Source organism: Panthera tigris, chromosome B4, assembly GCF_018350195.1.
Source record: "Panthera tigris isolate Pti1 chromosome B4, P.tigris_Pti1_mat1.1, whole genome shotgun sequence".
NCBI classification, from domain to species: Eukaryota; Metazoa; Chordata; class Mammalia; order Carnivora; family Felidae; genus Panthera; species Panthera tigris.
Window position 1 is genome coordinate 1,026,658 of NC_056666.1, and position 17,696 is coordinate 1,044,353.

A 17,696-nucleotide genomic window follows, 5' to 3' on the forward strand; every position below is an offset into this window, starting at 1 on the left:
TTCTACACAGGAAAGGAAACAATCAACAAACTAAAAGGCAACCAACAGTATGGGAGAAGATATTTGCAAATGACATACCAGATAAAGGGTTAGTATTCAAAATGTGTAAAGAACTTCCCAGACTCACCCCAAAAAACAATCCAGTGAAGAAATGGGCAGAAGACATGAATAGACATTTTTCCAAAGAAGACATCCAGATGACCAAAAGACACATGAAAAGATGCTCGACATCACTCATCATCAGGGAAATACAAATCAAAACCACAAGGAGATATCACCTCATACCTGACAGAATGGCTAAAATTAACAACTCCAGCTACAACAGATGTTGGTGAGGATGTGGAGAAAGGGGAACTCTTTTGCCCTACTGGTGGGAATGCAAACTAGTGCCACCATTCTGGAGAACAGTATGACGGTTCCTCAAAAAGTTAAAAACAGAACTACCCTACAACCCAGCAATTGCACTACTAGGAATTTGTCCAAAGGATACAAAAATGGTGATTCAAAGGCACATGCACCCCAATGTTTATAGCAGAATAATCAATAATAGCCAAATTATGGAAAGAGCCTAAATATGCATCAACTGATGAATGGATAAACACGTGTGTGTGTGTGTGTGCGTGTGTGTGTGTACACACACAATGGAATACTACTAGGCGATCAAAAAGAATGTAATCTTGCCATTTGCAACAACGTGGATGGAACTAGAGTGTATTATGCTAAGCAAAACAAGTCAGAGAAAGACAGATACATGATTTCACTCGTGTGGAATTTAAGAAACAAAACAGATGAACATAGGGGAAGGGAAGGAAAAATAAAAACAGAAAGACAAACCATAAGAGACTCTTAAACACAGAGAACAAACAGGGTTGCTGGTGGGGTGCTGGGTGGGAGGATGGACTAAAGGGGTGATGGGTATTAAGGAGGGCACTTGCTGGGAGGAGCACTGGCTGTCATATGTTAGCGATGAACCACTAAATTCTATTCTTGAAATCGTTACTACACTGTATGTTAACTAACTTGGATTTAAAAAAGAAAAAAAAAAGGTGGGACCCCTGGGTGGCTCAGTCAGTTGAGCATCCAACTTTGGCTCAGGTCATGATCTCATGGTTCATGAGTTCAAGCCCTGCATCGGGCTCTCTGCTGTCACTGTGGAGCCTGCTTCAGATCCTCTGTTCTACTCTCTCTACTTCCTGGCTCATGCCCTCTTTCAAAAATAAACAAACAAAAAAGGCAGAAAACTTGGAACAGTTAGCCAAAGAAGATACACAAATAACCAACCAGGCACATGAAAAGATGCAGAAAATCAGTACTATAGAGAAATCCACGACAAGCTCACTCCCACTAGGACAGACACTCGAGAAATAGCAGGTGCTGGCAAGGTTGTGGAGGAAACGAGCCCTTGTGCACCATTGGTGGGAATGCAGACTGGTGCAACCGCTCTGGAAAACAGTATGGAGGCTCCTCAAAAGTTAGAATCCTCATGAGCCAGCAACCTCACTTCTAGATATAAACCCAAAGGAATTTGAAGTAGGATCCCGAAGAGGTATGCAACCTCATGTCTCTTGCAGAATTACAGTAGCCACTAGCAGAAAGCAGAAGTCCATGGGTGGATGGATGGATGGACGGATGGATGGATGGATGGATGGACAGATGGATGGATACAGGAAATAGCAAATGCACACAGAGGAGTATTGTGCAGCCTTTAAAAGATAGGAAGCCCTAACACATGTGAAGTATGGATGGACTATGAGGACCCTGCCAAGTGAGAGGAGCCATTTGCAAAAGGACAAAATGCCTGGAGTCCACCTTGAGGTACCCAAAGTAGTCAAAATCCTAGCAAGAGGGAATTGAAGAGTGGGAACCAGGGGAGGAGGAGATATTAGTGCTTACTGGGTACAGAGTTTCAGTTTTGCAAGATGTAAAGGTTCTAGAGGTTTGTTGGACACCAATGTGAATATACTTAACTGGTATTACACCGTTAAAAATGGGTTAATATGGTATATTTAATGTTTAAGGGTTTTTTACCATTAAAAAAGCAAAAACTCCCAGCAAAGAAAAACACTGGACCAGATGTCTTCACTGGTGAATTCTACCAAATATGTGAAAGAACAACTAACACCAGTCCTTAAACTTTTCCCCCAAAATGAAGAGGAGGGTATACATCCTAACTCTTTCCATGAGGCCAGTATTGCCCTGACATCAAGGCCAGGCAACGACACCACAAGAAAACTGGAGACCAATATTCCTCATGAATATTGACACAAAAGTTCTCAACAAAAGGCTAGCCAACCACATTGCAAGGTGACCAGCACATTGTAAGGATTATGCAGCACGATCATATGAAGTTCCTAAGAGTCAAGGACGGGTCCACCTGCAGAAGTGACTGATGTAGCCCATTAACATGGTGAAAGACAAGAACCACATGACCCTCTCAGTTGATGCAGGAAGAGCATCTGACAAAATTCATTACCCTTTCACGATAAAAGCACTCAAAAAAACTAAGAATAAAAGGAAACTACTTCAGCGTAATAAACACCATCTCTGGAAAACCCCAGCCAACATCATTCTCTCACAAAAGACTGAAACTTTCTCTGAGATGAGGAACAAGCAAGCACACCCTCTCTGGCCACTCCTATTCAACAGTGCTGAAGTCCTAGCCAAAGCAGGTAGGCGAGAAAAAGGCATATAAATTGGGAAGGAAAAATTAAATCATCTCTGTTCACAGACAATACAATTTTATATGTAGGGAACACTATTTTGTACAAAAAAAAAAAAAAAAAAACAATCCTCAGCAAATTTTGCAGGATATAAAATCAAGCTACAAAAATCAGTTATGTTTTAGGGGTGCCTGGGCGGCTCAGTCAGTTAAACATCCAACTCTTGATTTTGTCTCAGGTCATGATCTCATGGTTTGTGAGGTCGAGACCCACGTCGGGCTCTGCACTGGCAATGCGGGGCCTGCTTGGGATTCTCTGTCTCTCTCCCTCGTTCTCTGCCCCTCCTCCACTTTCTCTCTCAAAACAAAATAACAAAATTTTTTGAAAAATTAGGTTTTCTTTTAATGTTTGTTTATTTTGAGAGAGAGAGGAGGGGCAGAGAGACAGAGAATCCTAAGCAGGCTCCACACTGTCAGCACAGAGCCCGATGCAGAGCTTGATCTCACAAATCACAAGATCATGACCTCAGCTAAAATCAAGAGTCGGACAGTCAGCTGACTGAACCACCCAGGCGCCTGCAAGATCAGTTATGTTTCTATACACTAACAATGAACAACCCAGAAACTAAATTAAAATAATTCCATTTACAATAGGATGAAAAAAAATAAAAATTTTTTTAGGAATTAACCGAGGAGGTAAAAGATGTGTATACAGAAAAGCATAAAACATTGCTGAAAGAAATGCAAAGGCAAACTTGGAAAGACCTCTTGCGTTCCTGTGCCGGAGGACATGATGTCACCCGCAGTGGTAGGCAGATTGAGTGCAGCCCTTACCAAAATCCCAGCCATGCTTTTATAGAAATAAAAAGTCCATCCTAAAGTTCATATGGAATCTTGAGGAATAGCTGTGATAATCTTGAAAAAGAATAAAAGTGGAGGACTCATACTTGTTGAGTGCACAACTTGCCGCAAGGCTACAACAATCAAAGGGGTACGGGACTGGCCGGAGGTGGCTGTGGATGCCAGCAGGGCAGAAAAGCCCGGGCAGCCTTAAGGACGGGGTCGTGTGGCGTGCCGGGAGCTTCCTCTGTTGTAATAAGGGTTCTACAGACAACTGGAAATCTGGAGAAAGAAAACAGGAATGGAGATAGTAAATTACAGTCACTCCATCTGGAGGCAGCCCATGGAGAGGGGCAATTCACCACAGCCGCAATTTTCTTTTTTTTTTTTTAATTTTTTTTTTCAACGTTTTTTATTTATTTTTGGGACAGAGAGAGACAGAGCATGAACGGGGGAGGGGCAGAGAGAGAGGGAGACACAGAATCGGAAACAGGCTCCAGGCTCCGAGCCATCAGCCCAGAGCCCGACGCGGGGCTCGAACTCACGGACCGCGAGATCGTGACCTGGCTGAAGTCGGACGCACAGCCGCAATTTTCAAAGACCTTCTCTGGCGGGGCGAGAATTGGCCCTCTGGTCCAGGCCTTGCAGCCTCAGAGAAGCACTCTGTGGTCACCTAGGGCCCGAGCCCCTGCCTCGCGGGAGGGAGCCTGAGTCCCCCGCCCCGCCAGCTGCACACCTGCGAGTCTGGTTGTCTGGGTGACACAGTTCCTGTCCCTGGCTCCTATAAGCACCCTCCATGCTGGCTGCAGGCTGCCTACTTGGGAACTCTGCCCTCGTCTAGAAAATCTGACATTACCTTTATTTGTGCTGAACTTCTGTCCCTGTTCCAACCTCTGCCTCAGACTTCTCCCACAGTTATCAAAAAGAAATTTAATCTTATTAATTCATTTAACAACTTAACCCTAACTTAAAGCATACCCTCAAGATCCTTTCTCTGCTTGACGCTCTCAGAACTTGGGGTTTCAGCCTCTTACCCTCTGTTTTGTGTGTGTGGTAAAATACACATAAAACCCACCGTTTCCAAATGTATGTGCAGAGGCACGAAGAACATTCACGTGCTTGTGCAGCCATCAGCGCCATGCGTGAGTTCCGCGTGAGTTAAGACATTCTCACATTGGCAGGTTAAGCCAAAATACATGCTGATCTTCTCAAGTCCAGGACAGTGGTGGAATTTGTTCACCTCATGGATTAGCATGGAATGAAGACCAGGAAAGGCAGGACTGGGACTTCGATATTGGATTGCATGTAATTACCCCTAGACTCCAGCTGGGGTGCAGCTGAACTGTTTGGAAAGCTGGATCATTTCAGGTCTTGCTTTCAGGATGTGTTGGGTGAGACCAAGCAGTCCTAAATCCAGGCGAACTCTTCCACCAAGACAGGACACTTGTGAGTATCTGCCCGTTGCTGGGGACCATGAGGCTTTCTGTTCTGGCTGGCAGATCGAGGCGCTCTTCAGGGTCCCCGGGGGTGCTGGGCACTGTTGCCTCCAATCTTCTGCTTGGTTTTTTTTCCCCTTACGCGTGGGGGGACCCATCCTTAGCCGTAGTCTTGAGGAGCGACTACTGACACATAGCCAGTTCCTTTCCAGTGGCCCAAGTTATGACGTGGAATGGGTGAACGTGTTATAATTTGCACTTCGCTATGATGGAAAACTTACCAGCACATTTCTGATTTCCATTGTTCCACGGGCTTTTGGCAATCCCTGGAAAGCATCATCTGTGCCCAAAAAACAGGCTTCAGGAATCATTACCACTGTTTGGGTCTCCTTTTTTGTTTTGTTCTCTTTAATTTTAAGCTTGCCTTATTCCAAAAAGGATTTTAGAAAATATGTGGAAATTACAGAATCAAAGATTCCAGTGATCCCCCAGTACAAGTGCCTCCAGAAGGCATTTGTCTAAAGGAGAAGGTTTGGACACCATTAAAGCAGGGACAGGAAAGGCATGAAATACCACCCTTAAATCCAGGGTCACAGGGACCCACAGAAGCACCGTGTTCTCTTTGAAACCTGGCGCGGGAGCTGAGTAGCTCCTGGAGCCCCTCCGTATATGGCGGCTTCAGTGTGGGTGTGCAGGCATGCCTGCACCTGCTTGTACTCTCTGAGTGAGGACTTTTCCAAATACTAAAGTAACTGGCTGGTTAAGAAAACCACACGCAGCCTTCCCTTAATCCACCAAGGAGGGTGGTGAAATGTATACTTGCCTCACAGCTCAGTGTAAAATTAAGAATAGAAATGATAGGGGTGCCTGTGTGGCTCCATCAATTAAGCATCTGACTCTTGGTTTGGGCTCAGGTCGTGATCTCACGGTTTGTGGGATTGAGCCCCACATCAGGCTCTGTGCTGCTGGTGTTAAGCCTGCTTGGGATTTTCTCTCTCTCTCTCTGCCCCTCCCCACCTCTCAAAATAAATATACTTAAAACAAAAATAGAAATCACAGGCTTGGATTTTAATGCTGGATGACATATATTTAATACTCCATTATAGCTGATAATGCCATTAAACCCCAGGACCTATGTGCAATATTACAGAATGTCAGAGAAGAAGAGAATCTCAGAGTGCATGTTTAAAAAGAACACACTGTTCCGGGGTCCCTGGGGGCTCAGTTAAGTGTCCGACTCTTGATTTCAACTCAGGTCATGATCTCATGGTTGTGAGATTGAGCCCCATGTTGGGCTCTGCTGACAGTATGTGTGTGTGTGTGTGTGTGTGTGTGTGTGTGTGTGTGTGTGTGTGTGTGTAAATACACATGAAATGGAATATTACTCAGATAGTAAAAAAGAATACAATTTGCAACAACCTGAACAGAACTTGAGGACATTGGGCTAAGTTTAAAAAAAGCCACACAGAGAAAGACAAATACTGTGTGATCTCGCTTATCTGTGGACTCTAAATAAACACCATGCTCATAGATACCAAGAACAGATCGGTGGTTGCCAGAGGCAGAGGGTGTGGTGTGGGTGACATCCTGGGGATGCCATGGACAGCATGGTGACCATAGCTAGTAATGCTGTATTGTATATTTGAAAGTTGCTAAGAGAGTAAATCTTAGAAGTTGTCATATATTTGACAGACTTGATTTTAAAAGCACTCTTATTTTGTGCTTTTAATTTGTCCTTGTATATATTTATCGCTGTCCTGCTTGCCTTCTTTTGAAATATTTTGTATCTTACATTAGTCCCTCTACTGATTTGAAAGTAATACAAAGTGTACTTGTTACTGTAGAAATTAGGATAGAGAGAGAGAGAGAGAGAGAGAGAGAGAGGATATATATATATATATATATATATATCTCCTTACAAAACTCTAATGTTAATAAAGTTAGCCTCCACATTAGATTCCACATTTCTCCATCTGAATTTATATGTAGTTGAACTCTATCCAGATCAGGAGGCCTTTAAGGCAAATTATTTCCCAGATTAAATAAAATCACCCCTAGTTTAACAATTTAAAAAGAAACGCGGCCCATATATGTTAATATGGCCTCTTTTTTAAAGACAACCAGATCAGGGTTTTTTTTGTTTTTTTAAAAATGTTTGTTTATTTTGAGAGACACAGCATGAGCAGGGGAAGGGCAGACAGGGAGACACAGAATCTGAAGCAGGCTCAAGGCGCTGAGCTGTCAGCACAGAGCTTGATGCGGAGCTTGAATCCACAAACCATGAGATCATAACCCGAGCCAAAGTCGGTCGCTTAACTGACAGAACCACCCAGGTGCCCCTGGCCTCTCAATTTAAAAACAAACCAAAGGTGCCCCTGGGTGGCTCCATTGGTTAAGTGTCTCACTCTTGGTTTCGGCTCAGGTCGTGATCTCGAGGTTTGTGAGTCAGTGCGTGGGTCTGCACTGACAGCATGGAGCCTGCTTGGGATTCTCTCTCTCCCTCTCTCTCTGCCCCGCCCCCATGCATGCATGCCTTCTTTCTCTCTCTCAAAATAAATAAACCTAGGGGTGCCTGGGTGGCTCAGTTAACTAGTTAAGCATCCGACTCTTGGTTTCGGCCTGGGTCACGATCTCATGATTCGTGGGTTTGAGCCCCGCGTCGGGCTCTATGCTGACGCAGAGTCTGCTTTGGATTCTGTCTCCTCTCTCTGCCCCTCTGTGATCTTATCTATGATAAATTGTGTTTCAGCACACATGCGTGTGGCAAACTTCACAGTTGACAAATCTGTCAAGGGTATATGGGGACTTGTTATATTGTCCTTGCAATTTTTCAGTAGGTTTGAATTTTGAAAATAGTTGGAAGAAATAATAAGCCCCTGCCGTCACAGAACTCACATCCCTGGTGGACAAGTAAATTACATGCTGTATATTACAGGGTGGTAAGTGATAGAAAAAGAAACCAGGAAAGGAGGGTAATGGTCAGATTAGGCATCACTGAGGTGGCCAATATTGAGTGGTTTTGAACAATCGTGAGTCATGGATATGTCTGGAAACAAATTTTCCCAGGAAGAAGTAGTTTAAAGATGTTAAGTGGGAGCAGGAGCAGCGAGAGGGCCTCAGGGCCTGCGCAGAGCTGGCTGCAAGGGGAGTCATGAGAACAGTGGTGCCAGGCATGTCATGGGTCGGGGGCGGTTGGGGGGGGTGGCAACCACTGACGGGTTTCCTCTGCTGAATGCTGAGCAGGTGTCAGAGGGCATACTCCCTGGCTGCTGTGTTGGGAACAGGTATCAGGAGGCAAGAGCAGAACCAGGCCAGTCAGGACGCAGTCCAGGACTGTCTTGCTTAAAATCTTTAAAATAAATACATAGAATTGTCACAGAGACAGCGGGCCATCTCAGTATGAAATAGAATTCCATAGAGATTTAAATTAGGGAGTCTAAAGCATGTAGATTAAAGGTAAGTATGCGAAACATAGTTCTTTGTGTATTTAAATGCGCACAAATCCAGTCTCAAGTTCACTCGGTGAAAGTGTGGAGAGAAGTCCAGGAAGGATCCAGCTGAGGAGTGGGGAAGAGGTGCTCTGAAATACTACAAACAACCCATGGGTCCCCCATTCCCTGGGAAGGTCCCCCAGATTGGAATGAAACTGTCCAGCAAGTGTGCTGAGAGCAGATGGGAGGACATTTTCCCCCTGAGAATTATGTGAGGTGCAGCCCAGGGACTTGCTGACAGGCCTCTGAGCTCCCAAAGCCACTTGACTTGTCATCTGTGCCTGTCCACTCTGTGGGGACCAAGCAGGAGAATAACAAGTGCTCCCACTCTAGTGTCTCGTTTTCTGCTCTTGTTCTCTGGCCAATATAGGTTTGAGGGCAGAACAATCAATTTTATAGAAGACTACTTCTGACCCTTAAAGGGGCTGTCGGTTATGTATTTTGGAGACTGTGAACTTTAAAGTTTAAGATAAAAATTTAAAAACGTCTCAGGGCAGCTGGCTCAGTCGGTTGAACATGTGACTTCGGGTCAGGTCATGATCTTGCGGTCCATGGGGTTGAGCCCTGTGTTGGGCTGTGCTGACAGTGCGGAGCCTGCTTGGGATTCTTTCTCCCTCTCTCTCTGCCCCTTCCCTGCTCATGTTTTCTCGCTCTCAAAATAGATAAATGAAAACTTCTTACAAATGTTTTTTTAAATTTAAGTTTCATTGGCTTTAAAAAGCTGAGAGTTGTAAGGAGTCCCTCAGGTCAAAGAACATTCATACTTCCGGGTTTCAGAGAACAGCAGCAATGTCTACCACTTGCTGAGCATTTACAGAATGGTTCAGATCTACTGTCCAGTACAGCCATCATGAGCCACTGTAGCTACTGAGTTACTTACCCACGGCTGGCAGCCTAAAACTTGCCAGAGAACTAAAGAACTAGAAATCATAAATGCATTTTGAAGCTATATGACATTTATCATATTTAAGCTACCATAAGTGGGTTAATCTATTATGGCATTAAAATTTTAACCAACCAGACAACAATATCAAAACGTAATTCTTTTTGTTTTTCAATAAAATTAATACTTGCCACATGGTCTTGCCTGAAGTTTCAAGTTAACTGTTCAGGGTTAACACGAAATGGATTTTTGTACTGAATTTATAAAATATTTAGCTTTGTGGGGCACCTGGGTAGCTCAGTTGGTTGTGTCTGACTTTGGCTCAGGTCATGATCTCACGGTTCGTGGGTTCAAACCCCATGTTGGGCTCTGTGCTGACAACTTGGAGCCTGGAGCCTGCTTCAGATTCTGTGTCTCCCTCTCTCTCTGTTTCTCCCAACTTGCTCGCTCACTCTCAAAAATAAATATTAAAATATATATATTTAACTTTGTTTAATAATTTTTCATTTTTCATTATTTATTATTACACAGCATTTGATAATACAGCCGTCTTAAGATACCAAATCTGAGAAATCTATGGCAAGAGTTTTAGAAAGTGCATTAAAGTACAATTTAATATTAATTTATACATATTCTATAACCCAAATCTATTTAACATGGACATTAGTCTATGAATTTTTTTCCCCCTACAATATGGCCTGACTCTAGAACAGTGGCTTTCAACTGGGGGAAACTGTCCTCCAGGAGATACTGGCATCTGGTGTCATTGTGACTGTCACGGGCAGGGGTGTTAATAGCTTTTAGTGGGTAGTACCCAGGGATGCTGCTAAACATCCTCTGACACACAGGATGAACCCTCACAACAAAGAATTATCCAACCCAAATGTCAAGTGTCAAAGTTAAGATATCCTATAGAGTACAGGATGTCTTAGAGTATAGGATGTCTGATCTGACCCAATTTCTCCTTTACAGAGAGCCTGTCCACTCCAATTCTACAAACTCTACTTCCAATGTGGGCCTTGAACTTATGACTCTGAGATCAAGAGTTGTATGCTTGACTAATTGCAGGGGTACCTGCAACCCTGTCCACTGTAATTCTGAAAGCACACTTTAAAAAAATTTTTATTAATGTAATTTGTCAAATTGGCTTACATACAGCACCCAATGCTCATCCCAACAAGTGCCCTCCTCACTGCCCATCACCCATTTGAAACCCCCCACCCCCTGCATCCACCCTTAGTTTGTTCTCTGTATTTAAGAGTCTCTTGTGGTTTGCCCCTTCCCTCCCCCTTCCCTTCCCCTATGGTCTTCTGTTAAGTTTCTCAAGTTCTACATATGAGTGAAAACATTTATCTGTCCTTCTCTGACTTATTTCACTCAGCATAATACCTTCTAGTTCCATCCATGTTGCTGCAAATGGCAGGATTTCATCTGAAAGCATAGTTGTAACCAATATCATTACCAAAAGCAATGTTCAACTTTAAGTATCAAAATCCTTTCAGAATGATTAATCCCTAAAATCAACTTAGAGTGACAAAAATCAGAACATAAAGCATTTTATTTCCCTTGAACCTGCTCTACTAGTTAAATCTGCTCACACGGAATATTAATTTGGACTGTTTTGAAGTAGCTAAGCAAAGAGTTCCCACTGTACATTTTTCCAGACTATGGTAAAAATTTAATGATTTATAATGCATTTGGCAAAGAGCAAAGTGCTCTCAGGTGTGCTGACAATGGTTATCACAACATATGAAAACTGAAGAGCTTCATTTATTTGTTCGAGTATGTTAGCACTGTGATTAGACAAGTTAATTTGCCCTTTTTTTACGATAGCCTCTCATAAATGTCTTTTACAAATAGCAATGCACACATATGGGGGATGTAATATAAAATCTAAAAGTTGGTTGTATTTTTCCACACAAATACTGATTGTAAAGTATCAATGTTCCAAGTGAGAGTTCTTACAGGGAACCAAATTTTAAAAAATCATATTAAGTTTACAAAGTAGAGAAATTTTTCAGTATTTTACTAACCCTTCATCTCCACCTGAAATTCACATTCGGTGTATTTTGTCATGGTCAACAAACTGACTCAAATGATTTAAGTTATCCCACCACTTAAAGAGGAAAGCCTCCGCAACAATTTGAAACCATGGAGTTATCTTAATTTCACCACTGGCTGCTTTTTTCAGAAGTTCTTTTAGCTCTTCCTTTGTCACATAACAATAGCTCTTAATCTCATTGGGATCTGGATTCAAAGTTACATTCTTCTTCACAAACAAAATGTAATCAATTTCATGTTCCCCCCAGATACCATCTGATTGAGCCTTGTAGTGAATTCGTGTTAGATAATTAATTTCTTCTGGAGGAACCTAGGATGAAAATAAAATAACAGTTGATTTTATTGAAATAATTATATTAAAAAAAAAAGGCACAGTCACTCAAACCAGATGTGTGACATTCTCCTTCACACCTTAATAATACTTCTTGGGGAAAAAAGTACCATTTTGACTGGATGAGATATAGTTTATTTACTCAGGTCTTATTTAAAGGTGACAATTCCAGGAAAGAAAAAGATGATTTCAATTTACAGAATCAGATTTGTAGTTCATATTCCTGAGTATTTCCATAAGAAACCAATCCTCTTTGAACTCATCTGTTATAAAAGTAGCCAACTTTATTTTTTTTTTTTAACTTTATTTATTCTGAAAGAAGAGAGTGCATGCAAGTGGGGGAGGAGCAGAGAGAGAATCCCAAGCGGGCTTTGAGCTGTCAGCTCGGAACCGGATTCGGGACTCAAACTGACCAACTGCAAGATCATGTACTGAGACCACATCAAGAGCCAGATACTTAACCCACTGAGCCACCCAGGTGCCTCCATTAATAAACTTTACTGGTTAACAGATGAATCTACTTCAGCACTGAGCTAAATTCTGACAAGGAATATGAGGAAATCAAACTTTAAATAGTTTGTAATGAAGGTGCTTTCTAGGGCCAGTAACTCACAAGTTCACAAAGCAGAGAACTACCTTAAGTTTAAAACTTTATTAGAAATGTTTTAACGTATTTCAGTTTTCTAAACAAGATTTCAGCTTGTATGGTAGTGCAGTAAAATTGGTTACCTCTTCCGTGGGGATCCCTAATTCAGCCTTTAAACGCCTCTGTGCTGCTCGCCTTACTCCAATTGCATCATTTTCTTCGAGCTCTCCTGGATTACTTAATGGATGACTACAACAAGTATTGGTAAAATAACCTGGAACATATTAACATAGACGTAGGTTAACTTTCTTCCAAGTAAATCTAAAAGATCAAGAAAATTTATAAGAGTTTTAAAAACAACAGAAAATCAAGTGGCTGAGATTTTCTAAATAAGTTACCATGAGCTATCAGCAATCATTTTGTGAAACAGACACGTTTAGGTAAGTTCTTTATTAATGTCTTCTTAACCAGAAAGATCAAAGTGTATAAATACAAACTTAAAATACATATAATAAAAATATATACTAAGGGGTGCCTGGGTTGCTCAGTTAAGCATCCAACTCTTGATTTCAGCTCAGGTCATGACCTGACCATTTGTGAGATGGGAGTCCACGCTGACAGCTTGGAGCCCGCTTGGGATTCTCTCTCTCCATCTCTCTCTGCCCCTCCCCCACATGCACATTCTCTCTCAAACTTTAAAAAATATATATTAAAAGATGTATATGAATATACATACATATATATGACAATTTTTATCTTTATTTTTATCAGGTTGCAGTCAATACATAAGCTTCTTTTATGCAAAATATGAAGTTAAGTCTTTCACAGGGTTTCCCTTTGACCCAGGTTCCCGAGAATTATGAGTGACAGAGTCAAGTGACAGTTCCCAAGAAAATACTTTATTAAAAGCACTGGCACCTGGAAAGGTGATTTTAGCATCTGATCTTTGCTGTAGCAGAAGCTTATTTTCAGTGTTGAACAAGAAGACACTAAAAGCTCGATGCAATAATCCTGAAAGCCAAAGAGAAGCAATTAATTTAGTTTGAAAATACCAGTCATTCGCCCCATTCTCAGCTTGGGATCCGGAATACTAGTAACTTGCTCCACTTTTGCTTTTTTCCATAGTCTCCTGCTATTTAGTGAGTTTGCACGACTATGACATCCCAGCCACCACGGGAAGGAGAAGGCGAGCAGGTGGCCAGATCTGGCCACGCTCCTGGTCGGGGACACTGAGCTCCGGGGCCCAGGGCTGTGTGACAGCTGGGGGGGGGGGGGGGGTGGGGAGACAGGTGCTCCCCTGCGGCCAGACCACAGGTGGCGCGCGACAGGGTTAGAAACCACACGTCCGGACGCGGAGAGCCGCCTGGGCCAGCCTGACCGAGGGGAGGGCGCTGGGACACAGCACCTTTCTCTATGTTCTCATTCAGGTGACAGTTCTTCTTGGTGTCGGCCCCAATCTTATTGTCATTCTCATCGATGAGGATGCACATCTCCGCCAGCAGCTGCACCTGCTGCTCGTCCAGGCCGTCGGTGTCTATCTCGGGCATGGTGGCGGTCCGTCGGACCTGGCCCGCGACCCTGGCGCAAACACAGGTCACCGACCCCTGCCGTCAGTCCACGTCCCCGGAGCGGCTCGCGGCCCCGCCGACGGCGCGCGGCGGGCCTTCCCCCTCCAAGGGGGCTCGCGGTCGTCCTCCCCTCCGCACTCCCGGGGCTCCCCTCCCCTCCCCCCGGGGGCTCCCGGCCCTCCTCCCCCTCTCCGGGCCCCACTGGTCAGCCTTCCGCAGCCCCTGCTGGACGGGAGGCTCCCGGGCCTTCCCTCGACTTCTACTCGCCACGGAAAGTCCCCAGGGAGAGCGGGAGCGGCTTCGCGCGGAGAACGCAGCGCGACGGGGCGGCGCGGTCCCCCTCGGCCCCCGGACCCCAAAGACCTCCGTCGGCCTACCTCCGACACCGGCTGCCGGGGAAGGCTCGCCCCGCCGGGCTCCCCTCCCGCAGGCTCCGCCGCCAGACCCGGGACCCGCCCCTCGGCGCCGGGCGCCCAACCATCAGCGCTCGCGCCAGGGCACGCCACATGCTCGCCAGCCAATCGCGCGCCGGCTGCGCCAGACGTCAGGGTCGCGCGATGGCGCGCGCAGGGCCTCCGGCCGGGTGGCCTGGTTCCAATGCTGCCGGCGCTCTCCGACGGCCGCTCTGAGGAGCCCGCTGTGCTGCGGGGCAGTTTTAACGGCGGTGCCCCGACGATGGACGGCGGGGCGAGTGGCCCCGACCGCATCAGCCAGTCGGGGGCCCCTAGAAGGGGCGCTGCGTCGGGGGCCCCTAGAAGTCAGAGGTCCGCGCACGTTCGCCCTCTGAGACGTCGTGACGTCTGTGCGCCTACTTCTGCGCAGTCACCTGACCTCCGGGGCCGAGACTTCGGACGGCCTCCGCGGGTGAGGCGTCCCGCCTCCCGAGGACCGGCCAGAGCAAGGGTGGAAGGATTCCGCGGGAATGGGGCCCGACGCGACGTCCCTGTTGGTGTTTTGGTCCGGCAGGCTGCGCGGCACACCCACCCCCGACGTCCCCACACCCCCGAAATCACACCCAGACACCCCCCCCATGTCACACCCCCAACATCAGCCGAATCACACCCACACCCCACGTGTCCTCATCCCCACACATTCCCCTCCACATCTCACCGCACAGACCCCACCCCCACACACACACCGGCCATACACCTCCCCACACCCAACACCCCACCCCACCACTCACACCACACCCCCTCCACGTCACACTACCAGACTCCACATCCCCCCACGCGCATCACACCCACACCACACACGCCACGCTATATACACCCCCACCTACACACATACCTTATTGCTGTCTTTGAAGGGTTTGTCTCCAATGAGGAATTTCTATACATTCTCAAGTGTTTATTTCCCCAAGAAAGGTCATTTAGCAAAGTTGATGAGGTCAAGGCAGGTTAAGGGACATTCTGCACTTGGATAGGGTTAATTTGCCATCCAATGGTAAAATCTGTTGATTTGTTAACTGTTAAAATTTTATCTGTTAAAAATTTTAAATTATTAAAATGACCAAAGTTGCCATCAGGTGACAATCATTCACTTACTCAAATAAATTGAATAAAGCATGGTTATATATTAGGAGTATTAAAAAACTATTAGAGTGCACAAGGGAGAGGGGCAGGGGCAAGAGAAAATACGAAGCAGGCTCCATGCTCAGTGCAGAGCACAAGGCGCGGCTGGATTCCACGACCCTGGGTTCGTGACCTGAGCCAAAATCAAGAATCAGATACTCAACAGGCTGAGCCACCCAGGCACCCCAGGAGTATCATAATTCAGATTACATGTGAAATTATTTTCCATTTTAAAATAATTATAAAATGTCTACGTAGCTGAAGTTCCTTCCTCTCTGCCTGTGAAATTTAAAATAATTTTTATTGAAATACAGAAAGATTTTTTAATGAAATAATTACTGCTAAGCAGATTGCAGTGCAGGAGTCCTTAAACTTTTTGGTCTCAGGACCTTTTATAGTCTTAAAATTTACTGAGAAACTTAAAGAGCTTTTCCTTACTGTTTGTATCTATCCGTATTTACTATAGTAGAAATATTAAAACATATTAAAATATTTAATTCATTTAAATATTTGTTAATTCACTTAATGACAAATATAACACATACAGACAAATAACATTTTAATAAAAAATAATTATATTTTCCAAACAAAAATGTCAGAAGAGGTTTGTGGGAGATTTTGTTTACATTTTTGCAAATCTCTTTGATGTCTGACAATAGGAGACAGCTGTTACATATTGCATTGGCTGAAGTATATAAAGAAAATCTTGCTTCACACAGATAATGCTGGAAAATTGGGAAGTATTTTATTAAACTTTTCAGATGATCATGGTTGTTCTTTTTTGATAATACACCAAAACACCACAAGTAGTGGTTTTTTAAAGGATATTTGTTCTTTGGAATCTGAAACCACATTAGTGAACATTTTATATTCTGCTACATTAACACTGTTGCTTTTGACTGAAACTTGAATGTATATTTTCCCATGCATAATTTTGTAATATCGGGCCACTTGGAAAATGTTGCTTCACTGAATTAAGCAGGTCTTACAAATGTTGACACATTTCATTATTCCATACCAATCACCTTTGTTAATATCATCACCAATTTCATCAGAAAAGTCTTTAAGCATTGGGAAGCTGTCAAACCCTTGGTGGTAGATACATGTTTTTTTTTAAGTTGAATTTTAGCATGATTATTCAAATCTGTTTTTGGCAAAAAAAAATATTATGTTATTTTCTTTGTAGTGACAAGTTCACTTAGTTTTGTTTTGTTTTGTTGTTTTTTTTTAGAAAATGTCTACAGAGGGGGCACCTGGGTGGTTCAGTTGGTTAAGCGTCTGACTGCAGCTCAGGTCATGAGCTCGCGGTTCCTGAGTTCAAACCCCGAGTTGGGCTCTGTGCTGACAACTCGGCCTGGAACCTGCTTTGGATTCGGTGTCTCCCTCTCTCTCTGTTCCTCCCCTACTTGTGCGCTCTCTCTCTCTCTCTCTCTCTCTCTCAAAAATAAATAAAGAGTAAAAAAATTAAAAAAAAAATGGAAACAAAATGTCTGCCAAACACCCTGGCTTTAGTAACCTTAATGTTACTCATTCTTCCCGGTAAAAATAGGGTTCTATGAAAAAAGTTCAGCCTGCAACCCATTCTCAGAGGAGCTTTTCCTCAAGACAACTATTGTAATTCAGGATGTAGCAAAAGTGCTTTATGTGTACTCCCTGTTTTGTTACATAGAGTATTAGATAAATACTGAAGAGTTCAGATTATTAAAATTAATATTTTTTACTGCTTCATCAAGGACATTGGTAAGTGCAATTGTTTTTTTACTGCATGTGCATGGTGACGAAGAATACAGGGACTCCTAGTACTGTTTGGTGGCATGGTCTTGGTAAGTGACAAGGTACTAGTTTTATCTCCCATCCTTCCCCCAAAGCTTGCTTTCGCACCATCAGTGTAAATATCAACACAGTGAAAATGGCAAATAACTTTTAGTGTTATTATGAAAATAATAATAAGAAGTCTGTGACTGGTAAATGGTAAGAAACTTTTAGTATTATTATGAAAATAATAAGAAGTCTGTGACTTCTTAAAAGTCTTGGAAATCCCCGGGGATCCGTGAGCCACACTTTGAGAACCATAGCCCTACATCTACTACCTTAGAAAGTCCTAGCAGACATAATAATGCACAAGCACACATTCCATTAGCCTTAGAGAATGATGTCACCACACATCATATAGTCTCTAGGAAAACTCTGCTGTGTGCTCAGGAGAGCATGAAGGCGAAAAAGGCAATTCACATCCTAGTACAAGGCTGAAATTCATTGTGCCCTAATGG

The 17,696-nt window shown here is 43.8% G+C and overlaps 1 protein-coding gene across 1 annotated transcript; it reads right to left on the reverse strand.

Moving 5' to 3' along the window:
• Window positions 1-10,849: 10,849 nt before the first annotated feature.
• Window positions 10,850-14,653, reverse strand: IDI1 (isopentenyl-diphosphate delta isomerase 1). The gene is made up of 5 exons (XM_042990919.1): window positions 14,233-14,653; window positions 13,693-13,865; window positions 13,206-13,298; window positions 12,431-12,561; window positions 10,850-11,680 (listed from the first exon to the last, which is right to left on the reverse strand). Exons 1-5 carry the CDS (start codon window positions 14,361-14,363, stop codon window positions 11,363-11,365), a joined length of 846 nt encoding a protein of 281 aa, XP_042846853.1. The 5' UTR covers window positions 14,364-14,653; the 3' UTR covers window positions 10,850-11,362.
• Between the last annotated feature and the right edge of the window lie 3,043 nt (window positions 14,654-17,696).

Bases quoted from the DNA above. Each gene is read 5' to 3' on its own strand.
- IDI1 (XM_042990919.1), bottom strand. From the start codon at position 14,363: ATGTGGCGTGCCCTGGCGCGAGCGCTGATGGTTGGGCGCCCGGCGCCG. The intron at 13,299-13,692 runs GTGCTGTGTCCC...TTTGGCTTTCAG, and splicing joins GAATGAGAACATAGAGAAAG to GATTATTGCATCGAGCTTTT. The intron at 12,562-13,205 runs GTGCCAGTGCTT...AATATGTTCCAG, and splicing joins TGCTAAAATCACCTTTCCAG to GTTATTTTACCAATACTTGT.